Genomic DNA, 21,154 nt, shown 5'->3' on the forward strand with positions numbered 1-21,154 from the left:
CCTCTTGCTGCTTTTAAGATTCTCTCTTTACCTTTAAACTTTGGCTTTTTAATTATGATGCGTCTTGGAGTGGGCCTCTTTGCATCCATCTTGTTTGGGACTCTTGGCTTCCTGGACTTGCATGGTCATTTCCTTCACCAGATTAGGGAAGTTTTCTTTCATTACTTTTTCAAACAGATTTCCGGTTTCTTTCTCTTTCTCTTCTTCTTCTGGCACCCCTGTGATGCCAACATTGGACCTCTTGAAGTTGTCCCAGAGGCTGCCTATATACTATCCTCATTTTTTTTTTTTTTGCATTCTTTTTTCTCCTTGTTGTTCTGATTGGGTGTTTTTTTTTTGCTTCCTTTTGTTCCAAATCATTGATTTGATTCTTGGCTTCATCCACTATGTTGTTTCCCTGTAAGCTGTTCTTTATTTCAATTAGTGTATCTTTGATTTCTGACGAAGTCTTTTTTATGCTGCTGAGGTCCTCACTAAGTTCCTTGAGCATCCTTATAAACAGTGTTTTGAACTCTGCATCTGATAGATTGCTTATCTCCATTTTATTTAGTTCTTTTTCTAACCTTTTGACTTGTTCTTTCATTTGGGCCATGTTTGTCTCCTTGTTTTGACAGCCTCCTTGTGGTTGTTTCTATGTATTAGGTACAGCTTCTTTGACTCCGTGTCTTGGTCATGTAGCCTAATGTAGTAGGTATCCTGTAGGGTCCAGTGGCACAGCTTCCCCTATCACCCAGCATGAGCCCTTCCTGTGGGCTGAGCACACCCTCCTCTTGTAGTTGATCCCTGGTTGCTGTTGGCAGATCAATGGGAGGGATTTATCCAGGTCAGTCAGCTGCAAGGTTTGGCTGTGACCACTGACCACCAACATCTGCCCTCTGTGGAGGACCAGTGCAGGGACAGTGGTGTTGCTCCAAGGTGGTCTGTAGCTGTCCACGGGGTGTGCTGGCCCTGGTGTTTTCCTGGGTGTTGAGGCCAAAGTCAGTTTTCACCCGTGTTTTGCCAGAGACCACTCTGCCTGAGCCACAAAGCAATCTGAGATGGTAATAAATTTTATTATGTACTTTTTCTAGCCTGGTTTCTAATCCTTACATTTATTATTTCTTTTCCCTCTTTTCCCTCTTCCCTCTCAAAATCATTTTCTTTCCTTGAGACATCTCGTAATCTTTTTTCTTGTGCTACTAGTGCTGGGCTTGGAGATTCCCAGGCAAAGCCAAGCTGTGAATCTAGGCTGGCTGCTGCTAGTGCTGGGCCTGGCAGCTCACTGAGGCCTGTTGTTGCTTGTTTGCGAGGATTTAGGAATCTGTGAAGCGTGAGCCAAGACCAGCCAATCATATGGAAGAGCAGCACCATAGGATGGGTGGGGCAGAGTCTGGGGATCTCCAAGGTGGGTCAAACACTGTTAGCTAGGTTGATGGAGTCTCAGATATGGGACCGGCTTGCTAGCCCTGTAGGGGGAGGGTTAAAAAAGGGACAATGGCCTCTGCTTGCCTTGACGCCAGACACTTCAGTTCCTCCCTTTTGCCACTGGTGCCTTTCAAGCTGCTACCCCAGTGCTAGAGCTCAGAGGGAGTGAGTCTGAGTAGGTGAGTCCGTGTGTGGCTTCTTCAAGAGCAACTTCTTGGGCCTCCAGAAGTTTCTTCCACCAATTCCATCCCTGCTGGTTTTTGCAGCCAGAAGTTGTAGGGACTTATCTTCCTGCCACTGGAACCCTGGCCTGGGAGACCTGGTGTGGGGTTGGGACTCCTCACTCCTGAGATATCCCCCTTGAATTTTTATCCACCACATGGGGGTGAGGGACCAGCCCGTTCCACATCTGTGCCCCACCTACTAGTCTGGATGGATGTGCTTTCTTTCATTGTGTAGTAAGTTGTCAGACTTCCATTCAACCTGATTTCTGATGGTCCTGAGTGATGGCTGTTCTACATTTTAGTTGTAATTTTGATGTGGTTGTGCAAAGAGGTGAGCCACGTCTGCCTACGCTGCCATCATGACCAGAAGTGTGCAATTTTTAGTACTGGTTGCAGTGTATAAAGTATGAAGATGTTCATCATTTTTTAATTTCAAATCTTATACTGTCCTGTTCCCCTGTTCTACTCTATTTTGCCTTCCTCTGGCCCTTTCTTATGCACACTTTAAACTTTATTATATCCTATTTTTAGCCTGGTTTCTAATCCTTACATTTATTATTTCTTGTCCTTCTTCCCTCTCAAAATCATTTTCTTCTCTTTAGACATCCCAGAATCTTTTTCTCTTTTCTTTCTTAAAATATTCTTAATCTCTTTCCATTTTTATTAATCTTTGCTCATTTGTTGTGGATATTGCAGTAGTGGGTATTTTTTTTTCAATTTGGTTTCTATTTTTCCACTTTGTTTTTAATTTCAAAACTCATATTATATTCTTCCCTTTTCTTATTCCATTTTGCCCCAGTCCCTCACTTTTTTATTTACATTGTAAAATTTATTTTCTCCCTTTCTTCACCTTCCTTCTACTTCCCACTATTATTATTTCTCCTCCTTCTACCCTCTCAAAATAATTTTTTGTTCTGTTAGTCACCTCATATTATTTTTTACTTTCTTATAATATTCTTATTCTCTTTCCACATTTATTAATCTTTGCTCAATTGTTGTTGATATTGTGGTTGGTGGTTATTTTAGCTAGTGTCAGTTTTATTTGCTGGGTTGTTTTGTTTTATTCTGGCAGCAACTGTACAAGCACACATAAGACATGGTGAGGATTGTGACCGTCAGCCCGGCAGAAGAGAGAACCCATCAACAAATGAGCCTAGAGCAACCAAAACCCAATTTAAACAAGAGAACCCAAATAAACTGCATAAAGGGCATCCTTGTAGCATCCAGCTGTGGAGATCAAGAAGACTATACCACTGAGTCTCACATGTCTCCAACAACAGAAAGATGCTCCATGAAGACAGGGGCCAAAGTAGATCAATCTAACAGCAGAAACAAACAAAAAGAATCACCTAAAATTGGGATACAAAGAAAAAATACCCCCAAAATAGAAAAAGAGGAATCCCCAGAAAGAGGGCTACATAAAATTGATGCAAGCAATCCATCAGACATAGAGTTCGAAGTAATAATTATAAGGATGCTCAAGGAACTCAGTGAGAAATACAAGGAACTTTATGGGAGCTACAAGGACCTTAGTGGGAACTACACCAGCATTAAAAAGGATATACAAACTATGAATAAGAACAAGGAGGAAATGAAGAATACACTAGAAGGAATTAAAAGCAGGCTAGATGAAGGAGAGGATCAAATCAGCAAGTTGGAAAGCAAGGTAGGAAAAAACTCTTAGTCAGAGCAAAAAAAAAAAAAGAAAAGAAAAGAAAAACGACTCTAAACGAACCAAGATAGTTTGAGGGAACTGCCGCAAAACATGAAATATAAAAATAATTGCATATAGGGATACGAGAAGAAGAAAAGGGTTGAGGGATAGAAAAATCTCTCTGAAAAAATGACAGAAAACTCCCATAACTTGGTGAGGGAAAAAGTCACATAAGCCCAGGAAGCACAGAGGGTACCAATGAAGATGAATCAAAAGAGGCCCAGTCTAAGACACATCATAATTAAAATGGCAAAATTTAAAAACAAAGAGAGAATCATAAATGCAGCAAGGATGAAACAGCAAGTGACATATAAGGGATCTCCATTAAGGCTATCAGCTGATTTCTCAACAGAGGCACTCTAATCCAGAAGGGAATGGCAAGAAATAGTCCAAGTAAGGAAAGCAACGACCTGCAACCAAGACTACTCTGCCCAAGAAGACTCTCATTTAAAATGGAAGGTGAAATAAGGAGCTTCCCAGACAAAAAAAAGAAAGAAAGAAAGAAAAAGACTAAAAGAGTACACTGCCACCAAGCCAGCACTGCAAGAGATGCTAAAGGGAATGCTTTAAGAAGATGAACAAAAAAGAGGCGGGAGGACACAGTTACAAAGGGAAAAAATGGCAACGGATAAATACCTATCAATAATAAACTTAAATGTAAATGGATTAAATGCTCCAATCAAAAGGTACAGGATAGCTGAATGCATAAGGAAACAACACCTGCATATATACTGTCTACAAGAGCCCCATCTCAGAACAAAAAATCTACACAGGCTGAAAGTAAAGGGATGGAAAAATACATTCCAAGCAAATGAAAAGGAAAAAAGGCTGGGGTGCCAGTACTTATATCAGGCAAAAGAGACTTAAAAACAAAGGCCATAAGAAGAGACAATGAAGGTCACTATATAACACTTAACGTAGTAGTCCAACAAGAGGATATAGTCCTTGTAAACATATATGCACCCAATCTAGGAGCAGCTAAATATATAAGGAAAACCTTGGAGGACTGTAAGCAAGAGATCGACAGCAATACAGTCATTGTAGGGAATTTTAACACCCCACTGTCAACAATGGGTAGGCTGTCCAAACAAAAAAATCAACAAGGATACAGTGGCATTGAACGACACTCTAGATCAAATGGACTTAATTGATATTTACAGAGAATTTCACCCCAAAGAAGCAAAGTATACATTACTTACAAATGCATATTAAACTGTGTTCTTGGGATTATCTGGCGCTGGGGTAGGTGCTGCCGTTGCCTCTGCATTTGGTCATTTGCAATGTCGGGCTTTGTTAACTTAAACACAGATTTCACCAGACAAGTTACAGCATCGATGACCAATCACAGCAGTCCTATGATTATGGAGGAAGTGGAGGATCCTATAGCAAAATTAGGTATCAATTTTGACCACATCTGGCAAAAAACACTAACAGTATCACATCCATTAAAAGTAACAGATGGCAGCATCATGAATGAGACTGACCTGGCAGGACTGATGGTTTTTTGCCTTGCCTTTCGAGCTACGTTGTTACTGGCTGGCAAAACCCAGTTTGGCTATGTAAATAGGATCAGTGCAATCGGATGTCTAGGAATGTTTTGTTTATTAAACTTAATAAATATGACAGGGGTTGCATTTTCTTGTGTGGTAAGTGTCCTTGGATATTGTCTTCTTCCCATGATCCCACTTTCCAGCTTTGCACTGATATTTTCTTTTCAAGGAATGGTAGGAATCATTCTCACTGCTGGAATTATTGAATGGTGTAGTTTTTCTGCTTTCAAGATTTTTATTTCTGCATTAGCCATGGAAGGACAGTAACTTCCAGTAGCATATCCTTGTGCTTTGCTTTATGGAGTCTTTGCCCTAATTTCAGTTTTTTAAACAGAATTTATCTGGGGTGTGCACACCATTGGGCCAAACACACCAAAAAGACTTTGAACTCCTAAATCAGACCAGCACACTGCTACAGTGCAACACTCATGCAGATGTAACATTTGACTACTGGAGCAATGGAAGTAAACACCTATCTTTTGTTCACTTTTATAGGACTTGTGAATACTATGTTGGATTTACCTGCAATATGATTAGCTTTAAGTGTTTTGTGATTATACAAGTAATAAGTGCTATTTCTTTCCTATAGTCTTTGAAAAACATTTCTCTTAAATTATATTATATTTTTGACAGATTTTCATCAACTGTGGGAAACTAAACACAGACTTGATAATCTTTCTTAAAAACAACCCATAGTAAAGAAGACACAAGACTTATTGCAGAAATATTTTTCCAAGGGGTGAGGAAAGAAAAACTGCCTCTATTCTTAAATCAGATGCATGTCAAGTAAAAAAGTGATCCCACTGTAGAGTTTATGAGTTTGCATTTCAAAAATGTGGCATTCCTTTAAATTATTTCAGGGACTCTTTGCTAAAATTCAATGATACAGATGTTCACAGTCTGCCTTATTGGAGAAATGTTAACACCTGTTTAGATATTAGCATTATCTAAACCACAGTGTCCAACACTTGTCACATTAATGCTCATAGTTGGATCTCCATGTTTCCCAGGAAAAAGAAAATGTCAGTTTCAGTATTGCAGTTATCAATGTAAAGTGCATTTAATGCTTACTAAAATTTTTCCAATTAAAAAAAACACATGGATCATTTTCAAACATAGATCACATGGAAGAACACAAAACAAATTTCAACAAATTCAAGAAAACTGAAATCGTATCAAGTGTCTTAGATTGCAATGGGTGAAACTAGAAAACAACCTCAAATACATGGCAACATTCAAATACATGGGGGCTGAATAACATGTTATGAATAGTGAATGGGTTAGCAATGAGATCAAAGAAGAAATGAAAAAATTATCTCAAAACAAATGAAAATGAATGCACAACAATCCAAAACCTATGGGACACAGCAAAGACAGTCTTGAGAGGGAAGTTCACAGTAATACAAGCCTATGTAAATAGGACAGAAAAATCTCAAATAAACAGCTATCCCTACATCTAAAAAGAACTGAAGAACAACAAACAAAGCCCAGAGCAAGTAGAAGGAAGGAAATAATACTAGAGCAGGAACAAATGACATAGAGACTAAAAAAACAATTCAAAACATCAACAAATCCAGGCACTGGTTCTTTGAAAAGATAAACAAAATTGACAAACCTTTAACCAGACTCATTGAGAAAAAAAATGAATGACCCAAATAAATAATATCAGAAATGAAAAAGAAGTAACAACCAATACCACATAAATACAAAGAATTGTAAAAAATGACTATGAACAACTATAAGCCAAGAAGGTGGATAACCTGGGCAAAATGGATAAATTTCTAGAAACATACAGTCTCCCAAAACTGAATCAAGAAGGAGAAAGCCTGAATAGACCCATAATAACTGGTGAAATTGAAACAGTGATCAAAAAACTCCCTGCACACAAAAACCCTGGACCAGATGGCTTCAGAGGTGAATTTTACCAAACAGTCAAAGAAGAATTAACTCCTATCATTTTCAAACTACTCCAAAAATTTCAAGAAGAGGGAAGACTCCCAAACTCTTTTTACAAGGCCAGTGCTATCCCAATTCCAAAACCAGGTTAAGACACTATAAATAAAGAAAATTACAGGCACATACTGCTGATGAACATAGATACTAAAATCCTCATCAAAATATTGGCAATCTGGATCCAATAACACATTTAAAAAATCTTACACTATGATCAAGTGGGATTCATCCCAGGGATGCAAAGATCGTGCAATATTCACAAATCAATCAATGTGATACACCACGTCAACAAAATGAAGGACAAAAATCACATGATCATATCAATAAATGCTGAAAAAGCATCTGATAATATCCAGTACCAATTTATGATAAAAACGCTCAGCAAAGTGAAAATAGATGGAGCAAACCTCAACATAATAAAGGCAATATATGAGAAACCTACTGCCAACATCCTACTCAATGGGCAAAAACTAAAAGCTTTTCTCTTAAGATCAGGAACAAGACAATGGTGTCTGCTTTTACCACTCTTACTCAACACACTACTGAAAGTTCCAGCCACAATGCTCAGACAAGAAAAATAAATAAAAGGCATCCAAATTGGAAAAGAGGCAGTAAAGCAGTCACTGTTTGCACATGACATGATAGTGTACATAGAAAATCCTATAGTCTCCACCAAAAAACTACTTGACCTAATAAATGAATTTGGCAAAATAGTGGGATACAAAGTCAATATCCAGAAATCGAGGGCATTTTTATACACCCACAATGAAACAGTGGAAAGAGAAACTAGGAAAAAAGTCCCATTTACTATAGCCACAAAAAATAAATATAAATAAAGTAAGTAAGTAAGTAAGTACCTAGCAATAAATTTAACCAAGGAGGTAGAAGACCTGTACTCATAAAACTATAGAACACTGAAGAAAGAAATTAAAGGAAGATACAAATAAATGGAAGCATACACTGTGTTCAGGGATTGGAAAAATTAATGTAATTAAAATGTCCATACTACCCAAAGTAATCTATAGATTCAACAAAATCCCTATTAAAATACCCATGACATATTTCACAGATCTAGGACAAATATTTCAAAAATTTATATGGAACAAAAAAACACCCCTAACAGCCTCAGCAATCTTGAGAAAGAAGAACGAAGTTGGAGGGATCACAATGCCTTATATCAAACTACACTACAAGGCCACTGTAATCAAAACAATCTGGTACTGGCATAAGAACAGACACATGACTCAGTGGAACAGAATAGAGAGCCCAGAAATAAACCCATGTCTCTATGGTCAATTAATAATTGACAAACGGGACATGAGCATACAATGGAGTAAAAATAGTCTCCTCTGTAAATGGTGTTGGGAGATCTGGATGGGTACATGCAAAAAAATGAAAGTAGACCACCAACTCATACCATACTAAACTCAAAATGGATAAAAGACTTAAATGTAAGTTATGATATCATAAAAGTCCTAGTGGAAAACATAGGTAGTAAAATTTAAGATATTCCATATAGCAATCCTAGGGCAAGGGAAATAAAGGAAAACATAAACAAATGGGACTATATCAAATTAAAAAGCTTCTGCACAGCTAAACCATCATCAATGAAAAGGGAACCGACTATATGGGAGAACATATTTGCCAATGATAACATCGGACAAGGTATTAATCTCCAAAATATATAAAGAACTCATATGACTCAACATGAGGAAGACAATTAAAAAATGGGCAAAGAACCCAAACAGACACTTCTCCAAGCAGGACAAACACAGGGCCCATACGCATATGAAAAAATGCTCAACATCACTAGCCATCAGAGAGATGCAAATTAAAACCACAACGAGATACCACCTCACACCTGTCGTAGTGGCTATCAGTACTAAATAACAAACATCAAATGCTGGTGAGGATGTGGAAAAAAGGGAACTTTAGTACACTGTTGGTGGGAATGCAGACTAGTGCAGCCACTGTGGAAAACAGTATGGATCTTCCTGAAAAAATTAAAAATTGAACATCCTTTTGATCCAGAGATTCCACTGCTGGGAATGTACCCTAAGAATTCTGAAACGGCAACTCAAAAGCACATATGTACCCCTATGTTCATAGCAGCACTATTTATAATACCCAAGTGCTGGAAACAGCTTAAGTGCCCATCATTAGATGAGTGGATTAAAAAACTGTAGCACATTTATACAACGGAATACTATGCAGCAGAAAGAAAGAAGGAACTCCTACCTTTTGCAACAGCATGGTTGGAACTGGAGACTAGTATTCTAAGTGAAATAAACCAGTTGGTTAAAGACAAAAACCCTATGATGTCACTTATAACAGAAATCTAATGAACAAAATAAACTAAAGAGCAAAACAGAACCAGACATAGAAACATGGAACAGACTGTTTCCAGAGGTGGGCAGGAGTCAATGGTGAAAGGAAGGGGAAGGGATCAATCTAAGCACATGTATTAATGACCCAAGTACCTAGACAACAGTGTGAGGATTTACTGTGGGAGTGGGGTAGGGGCTGTGGGGCTGGGCAGAGGAGGACAAAGCGGGGGCGGAAATTGGGACTATGATAACAATTTTAAAAAAGAGTAAAATTTATACTATTTATTTCATCCAAATGAAAATCAGTGCCAAGGAGTCATATGTAAACTCATCTTCTAGAGATACACTTCCTAATGGCTGCCTTTGGCATAGTTTTCTTAAAATAGCTACTACTTAAAAAAAATGCTGGTGCTGCTTTGGCAGATTTGTGTGTTGTGGTTTCCACCAGGTCAGTGACCTATGACTCCTGTGGTGGGTTGCAAATGTACACAAATATTTTATGTATGTTCATAAGCAACTTCTCTTGAGAAGCACAAAAAAAGCTTTATTTTTCACTAACTATGCCCTTTTCATTTTTGGAGGTCATTGTTGAAAAAAGGGCTCATTACAAAATCATTTTTGGAAAAGCATTACTAAATGTATTAGTTTCCTAGGGCCGCTGTGACAAAGTGTCACAACTAGATGGTTTAAACCAGTAATTTTCAACCTTTTTCATCTCATGGCACATTTAATCTTATTACTAAAATTCTGTGGCACACCAGAAAATATATTTTTGCCACTCTAACAAAAAAAAAAAAAAGGTATAATTTTGATTCATTCACAATGGACTGCTATTGTTGTGTTGGCTGTTATAATTTTTTTATTTGACAACCTAAGGGAAAAGAGGTCAGTGCCCCTAAATAAAATCAGGTATATTGTATGTTTTAAAAGTTCTTGTGGTACACTGGTTGAAAATTGCTAGTTTAAATTAACTGAAACTTAATCTCTCACAGTTCTGGAGGCTGAAGCAAGGTGTTGGTAGGGCCCTGTTCTCTCTGAAGGCTCTTAGGGGGAATCTGTCCTGTGTCTTTCTCTTAGCTTCTGGTGCTGCTGGCAATCCATGGTGTTCCTTAGCTTGCAGCTGCATGATTCCAATCTCTGCCTACATCATCACATGACATTCTCCCTGTATGTCTTCACATGACTTCCACCTGTGTGTGCCTCTGTGTCTTTTTCTTACAAGGACATTACTCATATTGGATTAGGGCCCATCACCCAGACCTCATCTTAACTTGTTTACATCTGCAAAGAAGCTACCGTATTTTGCCATGTATAATGCACACCTTTTTGCCCAAATTTTTAAGGGCCAAGCAAAATAAGTCAGACAGAAAAAGTTAAGCACGTATGATTTCACTCCCATGTGGCATGTGTAAACAAGAGAAAGAGGAGAATCAAGATGGTGGAGGAGTGAGTGGAAGTCACACTGACCTCCTCCCAGGACCAATCTGTAATTACAACTAAACTGTGGAGAAATCACCTGGAACAAACAACTGAACAATAGTGAGAGGGCAGCCTTATAACCTCAAACTTACAGAAGGATCAGCTTTAGCGCAATCTACTGGTAAGGAGTGCGGTAGAGACTCAAGAAGGTGGGCAGGGGGCCCATGGTGGGGGCAGCGCCAGAAAAATACAGATATGGCCAGTTGCATCCCCCTGAGAAGGGTGGGGTCTAAACCAAGCGCAGGGATCTCCAGCCTACAGCACCAGAGCCCCAAAAGTACATAGAAAACAGACAGCTGCAAAAAGCGGCAGGGTTGCTCTCTGCCAGAGACAGGCAGCTGGAGACGCAAAGAGCCGTTTAAAGGCCAATGCATAAATTTGTATTTGCAGCCACTTACCCTGATCTCCAGCAAAGGCGGGGGCAGCATGGGCTAGAGACACCTGAGGAGAGGCTGGTGAAGGAGGCATTGGGGAGAGAACTAAGAGAGTAGCTGCCGGGACCTTGGTGCTGACTCGTTCTCCATGTGGCAGCAGCCATCTTGCCCAGAGACCACTCTCCTGAGTGGCAGCACCATCAGAGGACCCAATAGCCCCGCCCCAAGGTAGGATTCCACCCCACCTTGTGCTGTCTAAGCCACCTGCTGAGTGCAGAGTGGCAGCCACAGATAGTAGATCCCTGGTTAAAGGGAAATCCAAGTGATCTGGAGACACCTGAGGAGAGACTGGGGATGGAGGCTTTGGGGAGACAACGGAGAGAGTGGCTGGCAAGATCCTGCTGCTGACTCCTCCCCAGTACGGCAGCAGCCATCTTGCTCAGGCAGAGACCACTTCCCTGAGTGGCAGCAGCATGAGAGGACCCAATAGCCCTGCCTCCAGGAGGGACTCCACTCCGCTCTGAGCTGTCTAAAGTAGCCTGCTGAGCTCAGAGTGACTAGATTAACAGCTGAAGGCAACAGCCACAAAAAGTAGATCCCTAGAAGTCTCAAACAGACTGCCTAAGGTCAGACAGGGATGACCTCTGACATCATCAGAGGCAGATCCAGAAGTAAAAACAGCGGTCTCCTACCACAGAAGGTCACACCACAAAGGAAATCAAGACAGATCAACTTAAGAAGCAGAAGCAAAAAAGAAGAGCCTCACAAATAATGGGAAGACAAAAAAACAAAAAACAAAAAAAACCCCAATTGAAGGGAAAGGAGGAATACCCAGAAAGAGAACTAAATGAAATAGAGGCAAGTAAACTATCAGATATTGAATTCAAAACAACGGTTCTAAAGAAGCTCAATGAGCTCAGTGAGCTCAGAGAGAATTACCAAAAATCACAGGGAAACTACGAGGAACTTACAGCAAACTCTATCAGCATGAAAAAGGACATAGGAACTATCAATAAGAGACAAGAGGAAATAAAGAATATCACTTCTGAATTGAAGAACACAGTAGAAGGAATCCAAAGCAGGCTAGATGAAGCAGAGGATCAAATCAGCGAGCTGGAAGACAAAGTAGAAAAAAGCCCAGAAAGAGCAAGAAAATGAAAAAAGACTAAAAAAGAGTGAAGAAACATTTAGGGAAATGCAGGACAACCTGAAATGTAATAATATCCGTATAATAGAGATACCAGAAGGAGAAGAGGATGTGGATGGGACAGAGAACCTGTTTGAAAAAGTAATGATAGAAAACTTCCCAAATTGGAGGAGAGAAAAAGTCACACAAGTCCAGGAAGCACAGAGGGTCCCATTCAAGAGGAGCCCAAAGAGGCCCACTCCAAGACACATCCTCATTAAAATGGCAAATATCAAAGACAAACAGAGAATCCTAAAGGCAGCAAGGGAGAAAGAAACAGGTAGTAACATAGAAGGGAGCCCCGATACAGCTAGCAGCTGACTTCTCAACAGAAACACTGCAAGCCAGAAGGGAGTGGCAAGAAATATGCCAAGTCAGGAAAAGCAAAGGCCTGCAACCAAGGCTGCTCTACCCAGCAAGGCTCTCAATTAAAATGGAAGGTGAAATAAGGAGTTTCCCAGACAAAAGAAGGCTAAAAGAATACACCTCCACCAAACCAGCTATGTAAAGTATGCTAAAGGGGCTGCTTTAGGATGAAGAAAAAATTTCTATGAATACCCACTTCCTTTCAGAGTTGCCAATACTTGATAGTACCAAAGTTTTTAATACTCATTAATCTGATTGTGACAATGATGTGTTATTTTAATTGTTCCTTCATTATTTGTTGAAACTAAACCTGTTTTAGTATGTTTCTTGCCTATATCTATTATTTTTTTAAAAAAAGCTTTAAATGACTTTTTGGTATTCTTTATCCATTTATTGATTAAAGGTTTGTAAATTATTTTCCATAAATAAGAAACAACTATTAACCATTTTTTAGATGTGTGGCAAATACTTTCCCATTCTATTACTTGTCCTTTAACTTCTCTTATATGTATACTACTATATACATACATATATATATATATATGTGTGTGTGTGTATATATATGTATGTATATAGTCTTAAATATTTAATATAGTCATATTGTCAGTATTTTACTTTATAGCTTCTGGGTTTGAATATTTTACTTCAGGGTCTTAACTGTTTAATATAGTCATATTGTCAGTATTTTACTGACTATATATGTGTATACTACTATATACATATATATATATAGTCTTAAATGTTTAATATAGTCATATTGTCAGTATTTTACTTTATAGCTTCTGGGTTTGAATATTTTACTTCAAATAAGTAACATTTTTCGGGTAAGAAAAATATTAGTTTGTATTTTCTCCTAAAACTCTTTAGATTTTACATATTGATTTTTAACCCACTTGAATATTTCTTGTATAATGTGTGAAATAGGGTTCTATATTTGTTTTATTTCAAGTAATAGTGGCCCATGCACCTTATTTGTTGAATAAGCCTTATTTTACCCATTGATTTGAAATATCAACTTAACCATATATTACACTGTCAGACAGATATATACCTTTGTCTCTAGAATGCTCATTATAGTTCATTGATCAACTTGATTATTTCGGTGCAGGTGTCATGTTGTTTTAATTGCTGAGACTTTATAATGGTTTTAAATTTTTTAATATTTTATAATTGACTCTGACATTTAAAAAAATAAAAAGTCAATCTGCATTTAAGAAAGAAAAAAGAAAGAAAGAAGAAAAGAAAAGAAAAGAAAGATGGAACTCCTACTTTTTGCAACAACATGGATGGAACTGGATGCTAAGTGAAATAAGCCAGTTGAGGAAAGACAAATACCGTATTATCTCACTTATAAGTGGAATCTATTCAACAAAATAAACCAATGAACAAAATAAACCACAGGCAAGGAAACATGGAGCAGACTGAAAGTGACCAGACAGGATGGGGAAAGAGGGCAATGGTGGAAAGAAAGGAAAGCGACTAGACAAAGAACATGTATGAATGACCATGGACATGGACAACAGAGTGGGAATTGTCTGTGGGGGTCGGGGTAGGGGTGGGATGGGTGGAGGGGGGCAAAGGGGGAATATTGAGAAACTGTAATAGAATAAACATGATTTAAAAATAAAACACAAACAACAACTCACAGACACAGACAACAGTATGGTGGTTACCAGAGGGAAGGGAGTTGGGGATAGGAAAGGGGGTGAAACATATGGTGACAGAAGATTGACTGTGTGTGTGTGTGGGCTTATTAGAAGATTTTGCACACAATGCAAAATACAGATTATGTATCCCAGGAATATACCCTTGTAATCTTATTAACCAATGTCACTTCAATAAATTTAATGAAAAGAAAAAAAACACGCTTTGGCGGAGACCATCCTGGGCAAACGGGGTCTTATGATTACTTTATCTAGCTCAGTCCTCAAAAGTCTTCTGTTCTCTAAATACACTCACTCACTTAGTGACTTCATTTAATCTTATGATTTTAAACACTGATGTCTTCTCACTTCACATATTCAGCCCAGCCCTCTCCCCCGAACTCAGTATCATAGATCCAGCTGTCTAGTTTGATATTTCTCTTTGGTTGTCTCACAGACATTCACCTAAACCCAAAAACCAACTGTGCTCCACCCCTACTCCCCTCCATCCCTGCAACAAGAACTCCCTAGCATTCCCTGTCTTAATTAGTACTGACTCCATCCTTCCAGTTGCTGAGGGGAAAAACTTGCAGTCTTGACTCCCTTAAATATCATAACCCAACATCTGATTTACCACGAACTCATGTTTGCTCTACTTTAAAAACATACCCAGCATCCTGCACCTTTCACCACCTCCACAGCCACCAGATCCAAGTCACTACCATTTCCAGCCTGAATTATTAGAACAGCCTCCTACCTGGTCTCCCTGCTTTTGCCCTTGCTCCTCTAAAATCTATTTTCAATACATTAGCCAGAGTGATAATTTTAAAACATGTCAGATCATGTCACACCTCTTTCCAAAATCATCCGAGGGCTCCCCAGTCACTCAGGCTAAAAGGCCATCGTAGTCCTTCAATGAGCTATAAGATCTGGCTGCCCCCCAAAACATTCTGACCTCATTTCCTCCTACGGCCCTCTGTATACATTCTGGATTCTGCAGAATCCACACGTGGCACTTCTGTGTCAAGGTCTTTACCTCAGCATTTGCTCTCCCAGAAAAGCTCCTGGTTGCCCTGGCATGTTCTCTCAGGCTCTTCTCAGCAAGATCTTCTATTTACAATAGCAACATTCTCTTTTCTTCCTTTATCTCCCCCAACTCCATGTCCCTTTTCATATTTAACTTTTCTCCATCTGATATACAAATATTCTTGTCTTTACTGAAGTGTGTATATGTGTATGTATGCATGTATGTGTATACACACACACAGACATACACACACAGAAAAATGTACATATCATAAGAGTACAACCTGATGACTTTTCATAAACAAAACATACCCATGGACCCAGCACCCAGATCAAGAAACTGCATGTTACCAGCATCCCAGAAGTCCTCTCTCCTGAACTCTTCCAGTTGCTACCCCTGCCCCCTGCCATGTAACTGCTATCTTGACTTTAAACAGCATAGATTAGTTTTCTCTATTTTTGTATTTAATAGAAATGGGATCATACACTATGTATTCTTTTTTGTTTGGTCTCTTGCTCTCAACATTATATCTGGATGATGTATCCATATTGTTGCATGTAATTATAGACCTTTCATTTTCAGTGCTGTAAAGCATTTCACTGGATAAATATATCATGCCATTTGGTGATGGACATTGGGTAGTTTTCAGTTTGGGACTATTATATGTTTTTTGATGAACACATATGATGTCCTGTTGGTAATACATGATACTTGCAATTTGTTTATTTGTATATGAGGCAGTATTTTTTTCTGTTTAGTTCACTTCTGTGTTCCCAGTACCTAAGATAATATCTGACACATAATAGATGTTCAATAAATATTTGTTGAATGAATAAATGAAATCATTTCTCCTTCTCTTATTTATAAATTAGTATAGTCTCAACGAATCCTTTTTTTCCAGAGAATACAAAGTCACTTCTATACTTTGCTTTAAATATACTAGATATGGAACCTCCAGAATGATATTTAACAAATCATAGGAGCAAAACTTCAGCATAGGCATATGCCTCTGTAGAGTTGCCTAGAACTCACCATCGGGTAGACACATAATCAGTGTATGGTGGCTGTGACCTTAATTCCCTTGCAAGACCAAAATCAGCAATTTTTACAAGTTCTGGACCCATACAAAGCAAGTTTTCTGGTTTCATATCCCTATGAAAGAAACCTGAGAATATAAAGAGGAAAAACAATAATAAATTATCATGTTTAAACATATTTCACATAAAATAGAACTGAGCCTCTCTGTTATAACTAGGAATGTGAATTAAGGGGAAAAAAATAAACCATGTTTATTGCATAAAAAGTGATGGGAGGCAGAGATACTGCTTTCAAAATAATTTGGCAAGACAGTTCACACAGCATATGAAGTCATTAAAAATAACATGTATTTCTTCACCCTGGACAGTGTGGCTCTGCTGGTTGGAGCATTGTCCCATACACCAAAAGGTTGCAGTTCGGTCCCAGGTCAGGGTGTGTACAGGAGGCTACCGTTTGATCAATGTTTCTCTCCCTCTCACTCTCTCTCTCTTTCCCTTCCTCCCTCCCATCCTCTCTCTAAAATGAATAAACAAATCCTCAAGTGAGGATTAAAAAAATACATAAAATGATATGTATTTGTATGTGTTAATCCAGTAAATTCAGGCACTGGGCTGGATACCGCCACATTATCATAATCCCCATTAATTTTCAAAACAACCTTAAAGAGGTATTATGATCACTGCTGTGTAACAGACAAGGAGGTCGAGGCTCAGAGACAAGTAGCTCAATGGGAGCTTGAGGAGGGCTGCATAGTCAGGCTTAAGTCAGCACAGCTGGCCTTACTACGGCTGTACCACATTTAACACAAGATTCCTTGAGTATAATCACTTACTTGAAAAATCTATTAAACAAAAATAGATCTCCACACATTCTAACCAATTTCTTCATTTAAAATTATTTTATTTAACAGCTGAGTTCTTTCCTGGTAGGTGCTTTACTGAAAAACCCAATAATTATAATGTTTATTTACCAATCAACATACAAAATAAATGGCTAGTTATGGAATCTAAAAGGCAGCCCAATGGAAATGAGGCAGAAAACCCAAAAGAAAAACATGAAAGCTCTCCTTGGAAATTTCTACAAGAGATTTAAAGCACACTGCTTATACATAGACGGCTTGTATTCTAATGACCTTGTAAGGTGGAAGAATAAAGAGCAAGCCTGGTCATTGGCTATAGTGATCACCATGAGGGGATTTTCATGTAGCTTAGGGTTAGGAAGATTGTCTAATCCTAAAATCTCTTAAATCCTTCAAAGCCACTGTGGGTTCTACGTTTGTGACATCTACAATTTTGAACTCAGTTTATCTGGTACTTCTTACTCAAAATAGCTGTTAGGAGCCATTTCACTAACTTCTAAGAGAAATACATTGTACTTTTATAAAATGAAAACAGGAATGGGAACACATGATGGTAAAGTGACATTAATCCAGAAATCTCAGAATTAAGCCAATTACATATATGTAAAGTTGAGATTTTCCCCATCCTCAATAACATAAATATATTGGAGACTTAGTCGTATTTTAACTAAAATATTGGTCTTGTTTTTTTGGCAGCCACTATTTTAAAAATTTTTCTCAAAATATTACATCTGAGATGCTTATTAACTACAGAGAAATAAAGTTTTGTAAAAATGTCTATTGTTGTTAGAGTCCAGTTTCCCAAATCACTGTGCAGTCAATTATGTAACTCTAGGTTATTCATGCTATTTACTTTCAACAGAAACTTATAAATCCCAAGCTAACTTCTTTGAATCCTCTGTGCTCCAAAGTTGCTGATAGTTGATACATATCTAAGGAAACTAAAACAACTTTGTTATTAGCCTGAAAATTATCAATAAAACAAAAGCTCTTTCCCAAAAAATCAAACAATTCATGAGACTTTTGATTTTCTATATCATACTGGCTTAATTAGCATAACGTAACTCGCAAATATCAAGAGTGCCATGATGACCAGAATTTCAGTGGCATGATATATTCACCTTCTTCTATATTTGGGGCTGAAGTTCAGGCATCTACTACAATTTAAATAGCATATGTTTTTTATTTCCATGTAATTAATTAGTAACCGACTTTTACAAGTGAGATGTAGTATCTTACCATGGGTTTTAGACTTTTAAAGAACTTGGTAGTCTATATAAGACAAACAACTGGGGATTCAGGAATTTTCTAAATGCTGCTATGGAATTCTGCATAGCATTTTTTTTTTTTTTTAATCCTCACCCAAGGACATACTTATTGATTTTAGAGAAAAGGGAAGGGTGGGAGAGAGGGGGAGAAAAATTGATGTGAAAGAGAAACAATAGTCACCTCTCGTACTCCATGACCTGGGACAAAACATACAATCTAGGAAGGTGCCCTGACCAGGAATTGAACCCATGACCTTTCAGTTTACAGTTCAATGCTCCAACTGAGCCATAGTGGCCAGAGCTGCATAGCAGTTTTAGAAAATATATTATTTCCTGTAGCAGTTAAAGGAGAAAAAAATTTATAAAATATGGGATGAAACATGAAAGATTAATGGTGGTGTTTTTTGAACACCTATGTTCACAATGCAGCACTGGTATAATAAATAGAAACTTTTCTAATTTAATATCTAAATATCTAGTGATTCTAAACAAATGTTTGCTAAAAGTTTTTATAATAGTCATACTAACTTTTTGTACTAATTATTTTGGTGTGATAGATATGCAAAAACTATACAAAGGTTACGTAAATAATTTTTTCTTTATATATAAATATATTTTATTGATTATGCCATTGCATTGTCCCCCTTCTTTTTCTCCCCTTTATTCCACTCTAACCTGCACTGCCCCATATCCCCCAGCATCCCCCGCCCTTAGTTCCTGTCCATGGGTTGTATATATAAGTTCCTTACTTCTCCATTTCCTATACTATTCTTAACCTCCCCCTGCCTATTTTGTACCTACTATGTATGCTGCTTATTCCCTGTACCTTTTCCCCCATTCTTGCCCCGCCCCCTCCCCTCTGTTACCCTGTTCATAGTTTTTGATCTTCTTTCTCATAGATAAGTCCCTTTAACATTTCTATTAATAAGGGCTTGGTGATGATGAACTCCTTTAATTTGACCTTATCCAGGAAGCACTTTATCTGCCCATCCATTCTAAATGATAGTTTTGCTGGATAGAGTAATCTTGGATGTAGGCCTTTGTCTATCAAGACTTTGAATACCTCTTTCCAGCCCTTTCTTGCCTGCAGCTTTCTTTGGAGAAACCAGCTGATAGTCTTACAGGAAATCCTTTGCAAGTAACTGTCTCCTTTTCTCTTGCTGCTTTTAAGATTCTCTCCTTATCTTTAATCATGGGTAACTTATTTATGATATGCCCTGGTGTGTGCCTCCCTGGGTCCAACTCCTTTGGGACTCTCTGAGCTTCCTGGATCTCCTGGAAGTCTATATCCTTGGCCAGATTGGGGAAGTTCTCCTTCATTATTTGTTCAAATAAGTTTTCAATTTCTTGCTCTTCCTCTTCTCCTTCCGGCACCCCTATGATTTGCATGTTGGAATGTTTAAAGTTCTCCCAGAAGTTCCTAAGCCTCTCCTCATTGTTTTGAATTCTTGTTTCTTCATCCTGTTCTGGTTGAATGTTTATCTTTTCCTTCTGCTCCAAATGGTTGATTTAAAGTCCAGTTTTCCTTTCCTGTACTGTTGGTTCCCTGTATATTTTTCTTTATTTCACTTTGCATAGCCTTCGCTTTTCCCTCCATTCTGCGAACATACTCAACCAATTCAGTGAGCATCCAGATTACCAGTGTTTTGAACTGTGCATCTGATAGGTTGCCTATCTGTTCATCGCTTAGTTCTATTTTTGGAGCTTTGATCTGTCCTTTCATTTGGGCCATATTTCCATGTCTCATCATGCCTGTTATGTGGGAGGGGCAGAGCCTTAGGTATTTACCAGGGCTAGGCAACCCAGGTCATTGAGTTGTGACACTGTGTGTAGGGGAGGGTACCAAGAGGGAACAGTGCCACTTGCCCCACTCTCTGCCGCCTTTTAGTCACTTCCCCCGCTGCCCACAAGCAAATTGGGCCGTTCTAGTGCTGATTACCGGGTGGGTGGGTTTGTGTATGTTCTAGGACCCTGTGGGTCTCTCCAACGGACTCTTCTGTGAGGCTGGGAGTTTATTCGGCTCCCACAACCCCAGAGGTTTTTATCTCCAGGGGTTTTGAGGCTTTCTTTTCTTGCACTGGAACCCTGGGTTCCTCAGCTGTTCCTCTGGTCTATCTGCACGCAAATGTGGGACCACCTAGTCTGCCAGCCGCCATCGCGCCTGCCCTGTCCTCCAGCCACTGCCTTGCTCCGTAGCCTCTCTGCCCCGGCTGCCCCTCTCCACCCCTCCTACTGGGCTGGATGAATGTTTCTTCTTTAACTCTTGGTTGTCGGACTGCCATACAGTTCAATTTTCTGTCAGTTCTTGTTATCTTTTGTTTTTAAATTTGTTGTTGTCCTTCTTTTGGTTGTGCAAGGAGGCAAAGTGTATGTACCTATGTCTCCATCTTGGCCAGAAGGTCCATAAATAAGTAATTCTTAAAAATAAGATCACTAGCTTTAATTTTACTCAAAGAATAGAAACAACTATATGTAAATACCAAGGGAATCTATAAAGTATCATAACATGGCTGATTTAAACTACTTAAATAATGATAGCTAGTCTTGGTAGATCAAAGCACTTTCACCATTTCCAAAAGAAGGGACTTATATATTTTTTTTCATTTCTATGGTAAAGTTAGAGAGAATGAGGTTGCAGGATAGGTTTATGATGACTAAGACTAAAGGCTGATGATGATCAAACTGTTAAATTCTGCCATACAGGAAGATAATTATAGATTACTGTATTTTATATAAAATGAT

General features: G+C 38.5%; 2 protein-coding genes across 4 annotated transcripts in view; one reads left to right on the forward strand and one right to left on the reverse strand.

Moving 5' to 3' along the window:
* The window catches only part of MAK (male germ cell associated kinase), a 90,810-nt gene that overhangs the window by 57,939 nt on the left and 11,717 nt on the right, over positions 1-21,154 (reverse strand). For all 3 annotated transcript variants that reach the window (XM_054592113.1, XM_054592112.1, XM_054592111.1), the window contains exon 5: positions 16,280-16,412. In XM_054592113.1, coding sequence (XP_054448088.1) covers positions 16,280-16,412 — 133 coding nt within the window. The remainder of the gene's footprint in view (positions 1-16,279; positions 16,413-21,154) is intronic.
* On the forward strand, positions 4,677-5,159 carry LOC129085690 (protein YIPF5-like). Its single transcript, XM_054592114.1, has one exon. The coding sequence runs from the start codon at positions 4,677-4,679 to the stop codon at positions 5,157-5,159; it is 483 nt and encodes a 160-aa protein (XP_054448089.1).

Source organism: Pteronotus mesoamericanus, unplaced genomic scaffold (genome assembly GCF_021234165.1).
Source record: "Pteronotus mesoamericanus isolate MK-2021 breed Mesoamerican mustached bat unplaced genomic scaffold, CSHL_Meso_final scaffold_31, whole genome shotgun sequence".
Classification (NCBI taxonomy): Eukaryota; Metazoa; Chordata; class Mammalia; order Chiroptera; family Mormoopidae; genus Pteronotus; species Pteronotus mesoamericanus.

Bases quoted from the DNA above. Each gene is read 5' to 3' on its own strand.
- LOC129085690 (XM_054592114.1), top strand. From the start codon at position 4,677: ATGACCAATCACAGCAGTCCTATGATTATGGAGGAAGTGGAGGATCCT.